Source organism: Oncorhynchus gorbuscha, linkage group LG19 (assembly GCF_021184085.1).
Source record: "Oncorhynchus gorbuscha isolate QuinsamMale2020 ecotype Even-year linkage group LG19, OgorEven_v1.0, whole genome shotgun sequence".
NCBI classification, from domain to species: Eukaryota; Metazoa; Chordata; class Actinopteri; order Salmoniformes; family Salmonidae; genus Oncorhynchus; species Oncorhynchus gorbuscha.
This window is the reverse complement of record NC_060191.1, coordinates 50,447,393-50,464,783: the sequence shown is the minus strand read 5'-3', so window position 1 is coordinate 50,464,783 and position 17,391 is coordinate 50,447,393. Positions and strand designations below refer to the sequence as shown.

General features: G+C 40.5%; 2 protein-coding genes across 3 annotated transcripts; both read left to right on the top strand.

Annotated features, from left to right (window-relative positions):
• Window positions 1–2,420: 2,420 nt before the first annotated feature.
• On the top strand, window positions 2,421–12,456 carry LOC124005163 (serine/arginine-rich splicing factor 1B-like). Its single transcript, XM_046314155.1, has 5 exons — window positions 2,421–2,900; window positions 3,259–3,467; window positions 10,371–10,543; window positions 10,776–11,500; window positions 11,982–12,456. The coding sequence occupies exons 1-4, from the start codon at window positions 2,710–2,712 to the stop codon at window positions 10,977–10,979; spliced, it is 777 nt and encodes a 258-aa protein (XP_046170111.1). The 5' UTR covers window positions 2,421–2,709; the 3' UTR covers window positions 10,980–11,500; window positions 11,982–12,456.
• LOC124005164 (dynein light chain 2, cytoplasmic) lies at window positions 12,203–17,152 on the top strand. 2 transcript variants are annotated; one of them, XM_046314156.1, is made up of 4 exons: window positions 12,203–12,338; window positions 15,438–15,483; window positions 16,378–16,514; window positions 16,698–17,152. In XM_046314156.1, the coding sequence occupies exons 3-4, from the start codon at window positions 16,383–16,385 to the stop codon at window positions 16,833–16,835; spliced, it is 270 nt and encodes an 89-aa protein (XP_046170112.1). In that variant the 5' UTR covers window positions 12,203–12,338; window positions 15,438–15,483; window positions 16,378–16,382; the 3' UTR covers window positions 16,836–17,152. The 2 variants fall into 2 exon arrangements, with proteins under 2 accessions (XP_046170112.1, XP_046170113.1); XM_046314157.1 differs by lacking the exon at window positions 12,203–12,338 and adding an exon at window positions 15,238–15,310.
• Window positions 17,153–17,391: the final 239 nt, after the last annotated feature.

The window sequence follows — 17,391 nt, the reverse complement described above, 5'->3', positions numbered from 1 at the left end:
TTAATCTCGGTTACACCATAATTAAAATATCCCGTAATTTGGTCAGATGCTCATGCTCCATAGTCTGTCCAGGAGAGATTAGGCCTAGTCATAATTTTTTTATTTGTTGTAACTGCACCAAAGAGTAGCCTACATACACATTGCATTATTTTTAGATTATTTTCTACCGTAGGATTAAACTCTGAGAATGTTATCCAGTTCTTGACTTTAACAGAATACCTACACTACCATTCAAAAGTTTGGGGTCACTTAGAAATGTCCTTGTATTTTAAAGAAAAGCACATTTTTTGTCCATTAAAATAACATAAAATTGTTCAGAAATACAATGTAGACATTGTTAATCTTGTAAATTACTATTGTAGCTAGAAATTGCCAACAAACTGAAGATCTCGTACAACGCTGTGTACTTCACAAAACAGCGCAAACTGTCTCTAACCAGAATAGATAGAGTGGGAGGCCCCGGTGCACAACTGAGCACGAGGACAAGTACATTAGTGTCTAGTTTGAGAAACAGACGCCTCACAAGTCCTCAACCAACAGCTTCATATTTCTCGCATGGAATAGCCTTAATTTCTCAGAACAAGAATAGACTGACAAGTTTCAAAAGAAAGTGCTTTGTTTCTGGCCATCTTGAGCCTGTAATCGAACCCACAAATGCTGATGCTCCAGATACTCAACTAGTCGAAATGAGGGCAGTTTATTGCTTCTTCAATCAGTACAGTTCAAACCGTTTTCAGCTGTGCTAACATAATTGCAAAAGGGTTTTCTAATGATCAATTAGCCTTTTTAAAATGATAAACTTGGATTAGCTAACACAGTGTGTCATTGGAACACAGGAGTGATGGTTGCTGATAATGGGCCTCTCTACGCCTACATGTAGATATTCCATTTTATAGTCATTTACAACATTAACAATGTCTACACTGTATTTCTGAAAAAGGTTATATTATTTTAATGGACAAAAAATAGCTTTTCTTTCAAAAACAAGGACATTTCTAAGTGACCCCTTTTGAACGGTAGTGTATCTGGAAAATATTCTTAGTTAATTTATCCTCACCCATAAACTAGTAGGCTCTTTGTAGCTTGTCGTCTGATTTGCTTTCATATATGTTGTTCCATGGCACCATCTACTGGCCCAAACATTGTAGTTGATGATCAAATCAAGTTGTATTTGTCACACGTGACAAATACAACAGGTAAGGGAAAGGGGGATATCTAGTCAGTTGTTCAACGGAAATGTGTCTTCTGCATTTAACCCAAGCCCTCTGAATTAGAGAAGTGCGGGGGGCTCTTAATCGGCATCCACGTTTTCGGTGTAGCCCTTACTGTGAATGCTTACTTACAAGACCTTAACCAATAATGCAATTTTAAGAAAAATAAGAGTTAAGAAAAATGTTACTAAATAAACTAAAGTAACAAAAAAAAGAAAAGAGAAACAATAAAATAACAATAATGAGGCTATATACATTAGGTACCGGTACCAAGTCAATGTGTGGAGGTACAGGTTTGTCGATGTAATTAAGGTAATATGTACATGTACAGTAGGTAAAGTGACTATGCATAGATAAAAACAGTGAGTAGCAGCGGTGTAAAAAAGTGAGGTGGGTCAAAGAAAATAGTCAGAGTAGCCATTTGATTAGCTGTTCAGCAGTCTTATAGCTTGGGGGTAGAAGCTGTTAAGAAGCCTTTTGGACCTAGACTTGGCACTCCAGTACCGCTTGCCGTGATGTACTGGCCCGTAGCCCCTTGAGGTCGGAATGTGAGCAGTTGCCTTACCAGGAGGTGATGCAACCAGTCAGGATGCTCTCGATGGTGCAGCTGTATAACTTTTTGAGGATCAGAGGACCCATGTCAAAACTTTTCAGTCTCCTTAGGGGGAATTGGCGTTGTCGTGCCCTCTTCACGACTGTCTTGGTATGTTTGGACCATGATAGTAGGTGATGTGGACACCAAAGACCTTGAAGCTCTCAATCTGCTCCACTACAGCCTCCATCAATGACAATGGGAGCATGCTTGGGCCCTCCTTTTCCTGTAGTCCCGATCATGTCCTTTGTCTTGATCACGTTGATGGAGAGGTTATTGATATAGTATATTAGGCTCCAAGGTCCTAATTCATAATCAATGTAGTGTCTGTATACTTTAGATGCCCACTCACTTGTGAAGTCACTATTATTGGTGTCGGCCGTCTACCTATAATAATAGGTTGCTGGACACTACTCATAAGGCCAAATGATAAATAATGATAATTTAAAATTGCAAGATGAAAATGGCCAAACAATCATAATCTAAGAATCTGCTCACCTGAAATTATTCGCGTAATCATACCAATATCACACACCTGCGTTAATTTATTTGACATGTATTCTATAAGGGAGGCATACTGAGATCCAGGTCTCTTTTACAGATTGTATTACCGTGGACTATTTTATTTGGCGGACGTAGCCATTTCTAGTTCTCTACTGAGCACATTTCTGGTGTTCATGAATGCCCTCGCGGAGAAGCGCGATTCTGAACGGGGAGAAAGTGTAGCTATTTAGTACATAACTTTAAGCGCGAGTGATACCTTATTTCGTGTTTTCAGCAGTGTTTGTGTACTATACTCAAATGAATTTCTAATCGGCGGTGATAATTGAATACCGTCTTGCGAAATCGCTTTTTATTTCAACCTACCGCTAAAATAAACTAGCTAACGTTAGCTTGCTAGCTAACATGTCGGGAGGCGTCGTGCGAGGCCCAGCAGGAAATAACGATTGTCGAATTTATGTCGGAAATCTACCTCCTGATATTCGCACTAAAGATGTCGAGGACGTGTTCTACAAATACGGAGCTATTCGAGACATCGATTTGAAAAATCGGAGAGGGGGACCTCCCTTTGCCTTCATCGAATTTGAAGATCCCAGGTAGCTAACGTTAAAGGCTAGCTTGTTAGCAACTCGTGCACTGCTCTAACGTTATCTGCTCATGCGACAACGTGAATCTTCTCTGCACATGTTTCTACCGTAACTATCTATTTTCGTTTTAGGAATGTACAGAAACATCAATTGGCCTGATAGTTAGTTGCTTCTGTTTCGGCATTTACATGTTGTGAAGGTGTCTTTGTTTGTGGCTAGCCGACCAAACTCCCAAGATTTATAATCGTAAATCGTGGAGTTAAGTTGGGCCGGTTAACTACTGGTAACATAATATGCTAATGAGGCACACCGCAGAGTATTGTGTGGACGATTGTTTAGCAATACTTTTATATTATCACTTTTTCAGGGACGCAGACGATGCAGTGTACGGACGAGACGGCTATGACTACGACGGTTATCGGCTGCGAGTTGAATTCCCTCGGAGCGGAAGGGGTGGGGGGAGAGGCGGCTTTGGTGGTGGTGGTGGCGGCGGTGGTGGCGGGGGGGTTGGTGGCGCTCCAAGAGGCAGATACGGGCCGCCATCCAGACGCTCCGAGTATAGGGTCATTGTCTCAGGTGAGTCATGTAACTAGGGTCAAAATGAAACTGCTTTTGGTATTATACTTTGTACTCAATTTTATAGACATGCTTCTCAGGAACCCTTTTATGAGGTTAGGGATTTACAATTGCTGAGATCTCATTTACAAGTGATTGGAAAAAGGTTGTGGACTGGTCATTGTTAATCCCAAACCAATAATGGCCTCAAATCCATCTGTATGTAGTCTATATTTCAACAGGTTTTGCCCAATATTTCAAGGTAGGGTGACCAAATGTAATGTAATTTTCAGTAGCGAGTGTTGCAGTGGTCTAAGCCACTGCACCTCATTGCTTGAGGTGTCACCACAGACACCATGGTTTGAATCCAGGCAGTATCACAACAGGCCGTGATTGTGCGCCGCCCTATAGGACTCCGAATTGGCCCAGCGTCGTCGGGTTTGGCCAGTGTAGGCTGTCATTGTAAATAAGAATTTAACTTGCCAAGTTAAATAAGGGTTAAATCAATAAATCAGAGTTGATTCAAATACATGTAAAATGTATGAAATTAAAAACTGATATTATGCAAATGAGTCCGTACACAATTACAGTAATTTAAGACCAAGTTCAGGTAGGGTGGTCATATTAACAAATCTTTGTGCTTTGTGTAAAAGTACGTTTGCACCAATTTCATATATTAGAATCAACTTTTAATACGACTTTGTGCAAAATAGGTACCTATTACGCAAATTACTATATGGAATTAAATTAAATTAAAAAACAGGATGCTAGGCCCATTCATTTAAAATAAGGTGGACATGTTGTTAACATACAGTACCAGTCAAAAGTTTGGACACCTATTAATTCAATGGGTTTCCTTTATTTTGACTATTTTCTACATTGTGGAATAATAGTGAAGACATAAACTATTAAATAACACAGATAGTAGTAACCAAAAAAGTGTTAAACAAATAAAAATATATTTTATATTCTATAAAGTAGCCACCTTTTGCCTTGATGACAACTTTGCACACAATTGGCAATCTCTTCATGATATAGTCACCTGGATTGGATTTCAATTAACAGGTGTGCCTTTTTAAATGTTAATTTGTGGAATTTCTTTCCTCAATGTGTTTGAGCCAATCAGTTGTGTTGTGACATGGTAGGGTTGGTATTAGAGGTCGACCGATTATGATTTTTCAACGCCGATACCGATTTTATTGGATGGCTCAAAAGAAAGCTGCTACCGATTTAATCAGGCATTTTTTTTATATATTTCAAATAATGACAATTACAACCACACTGAGTGAACACTTTTATTTTAACTTAATATAATACATCAATTTTATTTATTTCGGCTCAAATAAATAATGAAACGTGCTCAATTTGGTTTAAATAATGCAAAAACAGTATTGGAGAATGTACAAGTGCAATATGTGCCATGTAAAAATTAAATAAAAAGCTTAACGTTTAAGTTCCTTGCTCAGAACATATGAAAGCTGGTTTTTCAATATTCCCAGTAAAGAAATGTTAGGTTGCTGTTATTATAGGTATTATGATGCGTCGACTATTTCTCTCTCTACCATTTGTATATCATATACCTTTGACTATTGGATGTTCTAATAGGCACTTTAGTATTGCCAGCCTAATCTCAGGAGTTGATAGGCTTGAAGTCATAAACGGTGCTGTAATCAAGCATTGCTAAGAGCTGCTGTCAAACACCGTCAAGTTTGAATGAATGCTTACGAGCCTGCTGCTGCCTACCACCGCTCAGACTGCTCTATCAAATATCAAATCATAGACTTAATTATAATATAACAAACACAAATACGAGCCAATGGTCATTAATATGGAAACTATCATTTCGAAAACTATGTTTATTCTTTCAGTGAAATATGGAACCAGTCTAAATATTGCTGTTACATTGCACAACCTTCAATGTTATGTCATAATTATGTAAAATTCTGGCAAATTAGTTTGGAACGAGCCAGGCGGCCCAAGCTGTTGCATATACCCTGACTTCGTTTGGCGAAGTAAGCTGTGACTCGGTGATAAATTAACAGGCATCACATTGATTATATGCAACGCAGGACAAGCTAGTTAACTACACATGGTTGATGATATTACTAGGTTAATTAGTGATTGTGTGAAGAAGTTTTTTATAAGATAAGTTTAATGCTAGCTAGCAACTACCTTGGCTCCTTGCTACACTCGCGTAACAAGTAGTCAGCCTGCCAGGCAGTTTCCTCGTGGAATGCAATGTAATCGGCGTCCAAAAATGCAGATGACCTATTTTTAAAAAAAAAACATTATAAACTTGAAATTGGCCATAATTAAATCGGTAAGGCCGATTAATTTTTAGACTTGTAGTTGTTATAGAGAAGATAGCCCTATTTGGTAAAAGACCAAGTCCATATTGTGGCAAGATGGGCTCAAATAAGCAAAGAGATACGACAGTCCCATCACTATTGAAGACATGAAGGCCAGTCAATACCGAAAAGCTTCAGGTGCAGTCGCAAAAAACATCAAGCGCTATGATGAAACTGGCTCATGAGGACTGCCACAGGAAAGTAAGACCCAAAGGTACCTCTGCTGCAGAGGATAAGTTCATTAGTTATCAGCTTCGGAAATCTGAAATTAACTGCACCTCAGATTGCATTCGACATAAATTCTTCAGAGTTCAAGTAACGCACGTCTCAACTGTTCAGAGGAGACTGCGAGAATCAGGCCTTCATTGTCGAATTGCTGCAAAGAAACCACTACTAAACGACAACGATAAGAATTGCTTGTGCCAAGAAACGCAAGCAATGGACTTTAGAGAAATCTGTCCAATTGTAATATTTTTGGTTCCAACCGCCTTGTCTGTGAGGCGCAGAGTAGGTGAACAGATGAGCTCCATCTAGTTTGCAGTTAGTCCCAGTATCATTTGTTTTTCAACTGGACAATGACCCAAAACACACACCTCCATGCTGTGTAAGGGCTATTTGACCAAGAAGGAGAGTGATGGAGTGCAGCATCAGGTGACCTGGCCTACACAATCACCCAACCTTAACCCAATTGGACAGCAGAGTGAAGGGAAAGTAGCCAACAAGTACTCGTCATATGTGGGAACTCCTTCCAGGTGAAGCTGGTTGAGAGAATGCAAAGTGTGCAGAGCTGTCATCAAGGCAAAGGGTGGCTACTTTGAAGAATATGAAATATATTGATTTGTTTAACACAGTTTTGATTACTACATGATTCCATATGTGTTATTTCATAGTTTTGATATCTCTATTATTCTACAATGTAGAAAATAAACTCAGCAAAAAAAATAAACTTCCCTTTTTCAGGGCCCTGTCTTTCAAAGATCATTTGTAAAAATCCAAATAACTTCACAGAAGCCCCCCCCCCATTGTAAAGGGTTTAAACACTGTTTCCCATGCTTGTTCAGTGAACCATAAACAATTAATGAACATGCAGCTGTAGAACGGTCATTAAGACAATACCCGCTTACAGGTGGTAGGCAATTAAGGTCACAGTTATGAAAACTTAGGACACTAAAGAGGCCTATCTACTGAAAAACACCAAAAGAAAGATGCCCAGGGTTCCTGCTCATCTGCATGAACATGTCTTAGGCATGCTACAAGGGGGCATGAGGACTGCAGATGTGACCAGGGCAATAAATTGCAATGTCCTTACTGTGATACGCCTAAGACAGCGCTACAGGGAGACAGGACGGACAGCTGATCATCCTCGCAGTGGCAGACTACATGTAACAACACCTGCACAGGATCGGTACATCCAAACATCACACAGGTACAGGATGGCAATAACTGCCCGAGTTACACCAGGAACACACAATCCCTCCATCAGTGCTGAGAGAGGCTGGACTGAGGGCTTGTAGGCCTGTTGTCTGGTGAGGACCTGCCTTACATCACCGGCAACAACGTCGCTTATGGACACAAACCCATCGCTGCTGGATCAGACAGGACTGGCAAAGAGTGCTCTTCACTGACGAGCCACGGTTTTGTCTCATCGGGGGTGAGGGTCGGATTTGCATTTATTGTCGAAGGAATGAGCGTTACACCAAGCCCTGTTCTCTGTAGCGGGATGAAGTTGGAGGGTCTGGTGTAGTGTGTCACAGCATCATCGGACTGCGCTTGTTTTCATTGCAGGCAATCTCAACACTGTGTGTTACAGGGAAGACCTCCTCACTCATGTGGTGCCCTTCCGGTTGGCTCATCCTGACATGACCCTCCTGCATGACAATGCCACCAGCCATACTGCTTGTTCCGTGTGCGATTTCCCGATTTCCTGCAAGACAGGAATGTCGGTTTTCTGCCATGGCCAGCCAAGAGCCCAGATCTCGATCCCTTGAGCACGCCTGGGACCTGTTGGATCAGAGGGCTAGGGCCATTTCTGTTAGTCACATGTCTATGGAACTTGTTCAGTTTATGTCTCAGTTGTTGAATCTTATGTTCAAACAAATATTTACACATGTTAAGTTTTCTGAAAATAAATGCAGTTGACACAGGACGTTTCCTTTTTTGCTGAGTTTAGTAAAAAAAATAAAGAAACCCGTAAATGAGTAGGTGTATCCATACTTTTGACGGGTTCTGTATGTTACGAATTGCAATTCGTGAGTGTTGAGACTTTGCAAAATGTACAATATGTTAAGAATTTGCTGCATGTATGATATCTTAAGACTTCCAATTAGTTGTTGCTAACATTGACTAGGTGACTAACGTTAGCTAGCTCAAGGGGTTAAGGTAAAGGTTAGTTAACATGCTAAGTGTACTGAAGAAATATATAAATGCAACTTCTATGATTTTACTAAGGTACAGTTCGTATCAGAAAATAAGTCAATTTCAATAAATAAATTAGGCCCTAATCTATTGATTTCACATTATTGGGCAAAGACACAGCCATGGCTGGGCCTGGGAGGCCCACCCACTCCAAATGAGATTTTCCCCTATAAAAGGGCTTTATTACAGACACATGTACTCTTCAGTTTCATCAGAGGACGGTGGCTGATCTCAGATGCTTCCGGATGTGGAGGTCCTGGGCTAGCTTGTTTCCAGGTGGTCTGCCATGGTTAGTTCGGTTGAACGTACTGCCAAATTCTCTAAAACAATGTTGGTGGCTTATGGTATAGAAATGAACATTAAATTATCTGGCAACAGCTCTGGTGGACATTCCTGCATTCAGCATGCCAATTGCACACTTCCTCAACATGAGACATCTGTGGCGTTGTGTGACAACTACATTTTAGTGGCCTTTTATTGTCCCATGGCACAAGGTGCACCTGTGTAATGACCATGCTGTTGAATCCGCTTGTTGATATGCCACACCTGTCAGGTGGATGGATTATCTTGGCAAAGGAGAAATGCTCATTAACAGGGATCTAAACACATTTGTGCACAATTTGAGAGAAATTAGCTTTTTGTTCATATGGAACATTTCTGGGATTTTTTATTTCAGGTCATGAAACATGGGACCAACACTGCATGTTGTGTTTATTTTTGTTCAGTATCGTTATAAAGTAACTAGTTGCTAAAGTTGTCCTTGATGAGATTTGAAAATGCAACCTTTGGGTTGCTAGATGTTCATGTTATACGCCCATCCATCCACCCTAACCAACCACCCTCCTTTCTGTTATGCCTTAAGAAACAAATGTAACATATCATACTAATTTGAGTGTCCTGGATTTACATTCACTATGTTAAGTCTAGTCGGAGACCATTGTGGAATGACTGAAGAGGAAGGAAAAACGTTTAACCTTAAATTGCAGTCCAAGGACGTCTGACTGTAAAACACCCTCAGGACATTCCCATACTTGTTGGCAATACAATGTCACATCAATCTTACTCTGGTAGTGAGGAATACCCATCGCAAAGAGCAAATATGAATGCTCAGATTGAGTTCCATTTTTTTTTTTATGCTGTCCCACAGAATTGAACGTTCTAAGTGAACGCACAGCACTTACTTGACATGTGGGCTCATCATGTAAATATCAACTTCCACATGGTTAACAACTTTCACACTCATGTTTTCAAATTATTTCTATATTTTGATGACCACATTATTGAAATGAGTGACAATGTATTTGATTTATTGCAGTTTTGTAGAATTCTCACCTCGTCCATTGTTTGTTTTGTCACTTAACACCCTAGTGTAATGTGGGTTGGGTTTATATACATCATTGGTTGCACTACCGCACTGTGCAATTGGTAATTTACCAGTCTTTAATGTTTCAATGACACTGTGCTGGTGGTCTTCTCTATTTAACTAACAGACTCCCTGTGTTACTGCCAGATTAACCTACTGTAATGTAGCAGGTGTAAAAGAACCACCTGAAACTAGGTCCCCTGCTGTACTGAACGGCCAGTAGAAAAACTGTCAAGGTTTGGGGAATGCTGTCGACATGGCCACTGCCTTTTAAAACTCACCATACCCAGCAAACCTCAGTCTGTTCAAGAATGTAGCAAGCATTGAAGCGTACTGAACGCACCTCCGCTCTTGACAAGAAGGAAAATAAACTGTCGGGAGGTTCTCTTCTGCACTGTTCCACCAATCCAGTAAATGTGGAGAAGTGGTCAAGATGGAGTGTCGCCTTAACTTCCAAAAGCAGAAGTTGTGTCACAGGTGCTCTTTCCATTTCCCCTGAAAACCAGAACATCCAGTTGTTGGGGACTCTGCAGAGCCTACTGTCTAATTGGCTAGTTCCTTTTTCACCAGACAGAAGCACTGGTCTTTTTTGGTCGGTTAAATAGTGATATCCATTCCTTCCACATTAGTTCATTGTTTCTGGTTGTGTAGAACCAGCCTGGTTTAGTTGGTCTGTGCACATTCTGAATTATATTGCTATGCCACAGACCTATGGAGAAAGTTTGTACCATTTCAGTAAAGTGTTGAAAGTAATCACTTTGAGTAAAACATCTAATTTATTTGCTCTTCTCTTCAAAGGGCTTCCCCAGAGTGGCAGCTGGCAGGACCTCAAGGATCACATGCGTGAGGCTGGGGATGTATGTTATGCTGATGTTTTCAGAGATGGAACTGGGGTTGTGGAGTTTGTGCGCAAAGAAGACATGACCTACGCTGTTCGAAAGCTGGATAACACCAAATTCCGATCACACGAGGTATGCTTTTAGGTTTTATTGGATTTGATTATAAGGATAGGATATTTTCGTTAAAGGTAAGTAAAGTGACTACCAACACCATTGAATTTTTCCCCTCAACCTCTCCCCATTTTCAGTGACTACTTGTGCAGCCTTTCAAGAACTTAAGGCTTGTTTTGATGCAATGGAAGGAACCGTTTGAGGTGGAAATGCTTTTTGTTTCAACGTCTAGTTCTTTTTGTGTGTCTACCAGGGAGAGACCGCATACGTTCGCGTGAAAGTAGATGGTCCCCGCAGCCCGAGCTATGGAAGATCCCGTTCCAGGAGCCGCAGTCGAAGCAGGAGCCGCAGCGCAGCCAGTCGCAGCCGCAGCAACTCTCGCGGTGGTGGTACCCGTGGTGGCAGAGGATCTCCTCGCTACTCTCCACGCCATAGCCGCTCTCGCTCCCGTTCCTAAACTCTGTTGCCATTTTGGTGGATCCCCTGTTAGCAGTTCCTCTTTCCACTTGTTTTTACCTCCTTTTGAGTTTTTCAGAAGTCAACTATAGATTTTAATTTTTGCATTCCATCTCCTGATGTCCTAGTGGAAGGTCTTGGTATGTAGGTGTATCCCCTCCTGTCACCTTTCCTCCCTAACCCTCCCTACTTTAGTCCTTTTGTTTTGATCTCCTTTCTCAATTCATTTTAATTGACCTGTTGTCTTTCCTCCAAAAATGTTGCAACATTTGAAACCCTATTGCTCTGAACTTCAAAAATGTTGATCTTAACAAGTTCAATGTTTTTGTAAGTGTTGGAAAATGTATGTACTTTTTCATGAGATGGCGGGAGTCTCATTGCTAAACTGTATTTTACCCTTGTGTCTTCCTTTAGACATCTGAAGATAAGGATTAAAGAGTGATTTGGAATAAAAGTTGTGGAGCACATTTCATTTGTTTGATCAGGATAGGACATCTTAAGAGGAGTCAGGTCGAGGCAATGGTATGCTTTAGTATTGATTATTTGCATCTATTGATAAAGTCGTTGCTACAGGATGCATGATTGTTTCTTGAATGTAGCACAATTTTATATATCATATATATATATATACCTGCCCTATCTATTGTTTGGCAACCTTTTTAGCACTGAAACAGTGTATGTCTTTGGTTTTGTGCCAGGACAAAGGTCCTTAATGTACCTTTTTAACTTTAATGCTACATAAGAACCATATCTATTTTTTTTTTTATATATAGATGCTGTTTTAATATTAGACAGGGGCTCTGGGCTTGTTTCAGCTTAAACATTGAAACATATTAGACATTTTCTAAAGTATGAATTTGATGGTTTGGGTGCTCACTGACATTTTCAAATTGATCTTTAGTAGTGACATGTCATGAGTGCACAAAATAAGAAGTGGGCTGGGCCCAAATCAGACATGATTCTAATGGTTTCCCTCTGATTTTTTTTTTCCTGGTATTTCAAGGTTTTGATTGGAGGAGTGGCTCAGTGGATCCCAATCCTTGGAGCCGGATCAGAGGAGCATTTAGGGAAGGGATAGGCAAGGATGGATGCTTGGAGCCGGATCAGAGGAGCGTTTAGGGAAGGGATAGGCAAGAATGGATGCTTGGAGCGGGATCCATTTTCCAGGAATCAAATCAATTGAACTAATTAAGGAATCCTAGATGCAACGTTTTGAATGGCCCAGTTTATTTCCATTTTTGAGCGGTAAATATGCACAGTCAAAGGATATGGATAAGGATTATTTACGTTTTTGGAGTAAGAAAAGGAAACTGTGGACCAGGAAGTTGGATCAAAGAATGGAAGGAGACGTAGGAGTCTGGTAAATAAGGGATTAAAATTTGTGATGGTTGGGGATTATATTTAGTATAGTTAGTCTGTCTTTCTTAAATTTAATTTACTCTTTTAGTTTAGCATTTTCAATAAAATCCTGAAAAGACGTACCTGTTTTTTAGTTTGTTTTTCTTTTGAATTAATGTAAAATATGAACTTAATGGCCCTATGATTTAATAAGAGGACAAATTGTAGAATATCCCAGTAGACCATCTACTCTAATGTATTACATTATACATCATGGGGCGGTGTCCCGGACACAGATTAATCTTAGTCCTGGACTAAAGTTACACTGAAAGAAAGTAAAAAACGCAACATGTGAAGTGTTGGTTTCATGAAGATCCCAGAAATGTTACATATACACAAAAAGTCTATTTCTCCTAAATGTTGTGCACAAATGTATTTACATCCCTGTTAGCATTTCTCATTTGCCAAGATCATCCATCTGAAAGATGTGGCATATCAAGAAGCTGATTTAAACTGCATGATCACGCAGCTGCACTGTATGCTGGGGGACAATAAAAGGCCACTCTAAAATGTGCAGTTTTGTCACAACACAATGCCACAGATGTCTCAAGTTTTGGAGGAGCGTGCCAAAGAATGTAATGTTAATTTCTCTACCATAAACTGCCTTCCGTGTTTTAGAGAATCTGTCACTACATCGAACCTGCCTTGTGTATGGCGTCGAGTGGGCGAGCAGTTTGCTCATGTCAACGTTGTGAACAGCTTGCCCCGTGTTGACCATGGGGTTATAGTGTGGGTAGGCATAGGCTACGGAAAATGAACAGAGATGCCGTGACTAGATCCTGAAGCCCATTGTGCCGTTCATCCGCCGCCATCACCTCATGTTTCAGCATAAATATGCACTGCCCCATGTCGCAAGGATCTTCACACAATTCCTGGAAGTTAAATGTCCCAGTTATCCCATGGCCTGCATACTCACCAGACATGTCACTGAGCATATTTGGCATGCTCTGGATTGAGGTATATGAGAGCGTGTTCCAGTTCCCGCCAATATCCATCAACTTCGCACAGCCTCTGAAGAGGAGTGGGAGAACATTCCACACGCCACTATCAGCAGCCTGATCAATTCTATGCAAAGGAAATGTTGCGCTGCATGAGGCAAATGGTGGTCACCAGATATGGACTTTTTGATCCACAGCCCTACCTTTTAAGGTATCTGTGACCAACATATGCGTGTCTGTATTATCAGTCATGTGAAATACATAGATTAGGGCCTAATGAATTCATTTAAATTGACTGATTTCATTATGAACTCAGTAAAATCTTAGCAATTGTTGCATGTGTTCACATTTTTGTTCAGTATATTTCAATGGAGATTCTGAATTGACCACATCTTTTAGACCAGGACTAGGCTTAATCAGGAAACTGACCTCATGGGTTGCATGAAATAACTGAATATAAACTTGTCAATAAGTGATAAAACTACCTGTTTATGAGTTGTATGCATTAGTGAGGAAATGTAAAATATTCAGGAAAATTTCATTTCAAGCAAATGTGCTTACGTGAAAAGTATGGGCATGGATCAGAAAACCAGTCAGTCTCTGGGATCCTGAGTGGCGCAGCGGTCTAAGGCACTGCATCTCAGTACTTGAGGTGTCACCACAGACACGGTATTGTAACCGGCTGTGATTGGGAGTCCCATAGGACGGCGCACAATTGACCCAGTGTTCTCCGGGTTAGGCCATTATAGGCCGTCATTGTAAATAAGAATGTTTTCTTAACTGACTTGCCTACTAGTTAAATAAAGGTTAATAAAAATAAAAAATAGAGTTGATCCGGCTGTTGATTGTGGCCTGTGGAATGTTGTTCCACTCTTCAATGGCTGCGAAATTGCTGGATATTGGCGGGAAACTGGAATACTGTCATAAACGTCAACACAGAGCATCCCAAACATGCTTGATGTCTGTTGAGTATGCAGACTATGGAAGAACCAAAACATTTCCAACTTTCAGGAATTGTGTACAGATCCTTAAAACATGGGGTTGTGCATTGTCATGCTGAAACATGAGGTGATGGCGATGGATGCATGGTATGACAATGGGTCTCAGGATCTTGTCACTATCTCTGTGCATACAAATTGCCATCAATAAAATGTAATTGTGTTGTCCATAGCTTATGTCTGCCCATACCACAACTCCATGGGGAACTCTGTTCACAACGTTGGTGTCATCAAACCGCTCGTCCACACAACGCCATACACATGGTCTGCGGTTATGAGGCTGGTTGGAAGTACTGCCAAATTCTCTAAAACAAATTAATATTACATTCTCTTGCAATAGCTCTGGTGGACATTACTGCAGTCAGCATGCCAATTGCATGCTCCTTGAAAAACTTGAGATGTCTGTGGCATTGTGTTGTGACAAAACTGCACATTTTAGAGTGGCCTTTTGTTGTCCCCATCACAAGGTGTACCTGTGTAATGATCATGCTGTTTAAAAACTTATTGAAATGCCACACCTGTCACATGGATGGATAATCTTGGCAGCGGAGAAATTCTCACTACTAGGGATGTAAACAAATGAGAGAAATAAGCTTTTTGTGAGTATTGAACATTTCTGGGATCTTTTTTATTTCAGCTCATGAAAAATGGTACCAACACTTACTTAACATGCTGCGTTTATATTTTTGTTCAGTGTACATCTCACACAGACAATATAAAGTCCAGTAGAAACATGGATTGTATTTCTATGATAAGACAACAATGTAATAGCCTAGATAATGTGATATCACGCATACATTAATTGATGCTGCTAAACAATAAGATTACACATTGAGCATAAATACTCGGTACACCTGAGTTTGCCAGGGGGTCTTATCTACCCACCTCACCATGTAGTGTCAACGATGCATTGTGGGATGAAATAAGATGCTGGCAGAGAGGAGCTGGTAGAAAATGCTCGCAACACAAGAAGAGGTGGCAGCGCAGCCAATCGCAGTGTAAGTGGCGTAGGGCGGGGGAGGTATTTTTGCAGGGCAGTTTCCCACATTTGCTTTGACTAAAGCTTATAAAAATAATTTGTCGCAGCACGATCTAGCAAGTAAATAAAGCTTTATATCCATCAAGGTGAGTTACCTGATCGCGAAGTGGAAAGAAGCTTCATCTACACAAGGTGAGTGACAACGTTTATTTAGTAGCCTACACGCACTCACACTTGACTCGCATGGATGGTGGTGATTCAGGTTTTTTTAAAATATTGAATCGAAGTTTCTCCTTCAAGGTAGTGTACTTTTACTATTTTTGATTTAAATCGTAAAGATGAGTCTATGAACTAATGCGCAGTCGCTACCACCTGCAGGGTATTGGCACGAATCAGATCTCCCTCAGACCTGTTCAATCGTCCATAATCTAAAGGATTTGTGTAGAAATTTAACGACTAACTAATGTATATTGATGTTTGCACTAGACTAGAACTGTGCATCATCCAAATGATGACCACTTCCAAATTGTATTAATGTAATGTCGCCATGTGATTTTTGCCTTGTAATTTAATTCGACCTGTATCGAGTTTCTCCGTAGCCTATTCGTATTGTACCTAACCTACACAGGGTCGTTGTCATAACGTAATCTTGTGTCGCAATACAAAGTAACCCAGTACATTCGTATACATTAATAGTTTGCCACATTGTATCAGTACTTAATTGGCTTGTCCTTTGGTTTTCACAGTAAACACGACTTAGTTTTAACGGTGAATATCAAAGGGCAAGCGATCTTTAAATAAAAAACAAACATTTTTATTTAACTAGGCAAGTCGGTTAAGAACGTTCTTATTAACAATGACGGTCTAGGAACGGTGTGTTAACTGCCTTGTTCAGTGGCAGAATTACATCTTTACCTTGTCAGCTCTGGGACTCAATCCAGCAACCTTTCGCTCTGCCCATTAGGCTACTTGCCGCCCCATAGTTGCAGGAGTTTCCTGTGAATTCAGGCCTTATCACTTCACTAGACTTGTAATTTTGTGTCTATAGTGACAACGTTAGTTGTGACGTTTTGTTTTTGTTTGCAGGCATCATGACTGACAGGAAGGCAGTAATCAAGAATGCTGACATGTCAGAGGACATGCAGCAGGATGCAGTGGACTGTGCTACCCAGGCCATGGAGAAGTACAATATAGAGAAGGACATTGCGGCCTACATAAAGAAGGTGAGATGTGAATACTGTAGAATCAACCCAGTCAGGCCTGCTGCCTTTGGCCTGTGTATTCCAATTGTCTTCCATGGTGCAAGCTGTTTAAAATATGACATGGGCTGCATGAGGTCATTTTCTTCCTCGTGTAGTCATGGATTACTTAAGCCCTGTTTTTGTTTTTTTTATAAATCCCTATAGGAATTTGACAAGAAATATAACCCAACATGGCATTGCATTGTTGGGAGGAACTTCGGCAGCTACGTCACTCATGAGACAAAGCATTTCATCTACTTCTATTTGGGGCAGGTGGCCATCCTCCTCTTCAAGTCTGGCTGAGTTCTGTGAGGCCTGGAGTGCCTCTCCTCCCAACCTGGACTGTAATGCACTGGTGGCTGATGTCACAACTTCCCACACACTTCAAATATTAAAATGAAAACATACCATGATACACAACTGGCTGTGCGCAACTGCATGGACTAAGATGTACCATATGTAATGTGTATATGTTACAGTACAAATACTACTTTCACTAGTTGCCATAAAATGCAACGAAGAGATTTTTGTTAATGCTGTTCTACATTTTGTTATACTTAAGTTGTAAATGCTTTAACAGTGGCCTTTGATTGTATAATAAAGGAAAGCTAGAGAATGTAGTCGTGCATCTGCTTTACCCCAGAGAGCTTTTTTGCTTTGTGACTCCTGTGCTACTGTTTGAATGTGCTGAGTTGCTCTAGACCTTAAACTACTACAGCAGTTTGTAATGCCTGTATCTTGCCAAAGGTACAAGTGAGACTAGCACAATCTATTTGGACACATCTTCCCAGATTTGCAATCGCTTTTATCGAGCCCATTTCCCAGTCATATCTCATAGGTGTAATGTCTCATTTGGCAT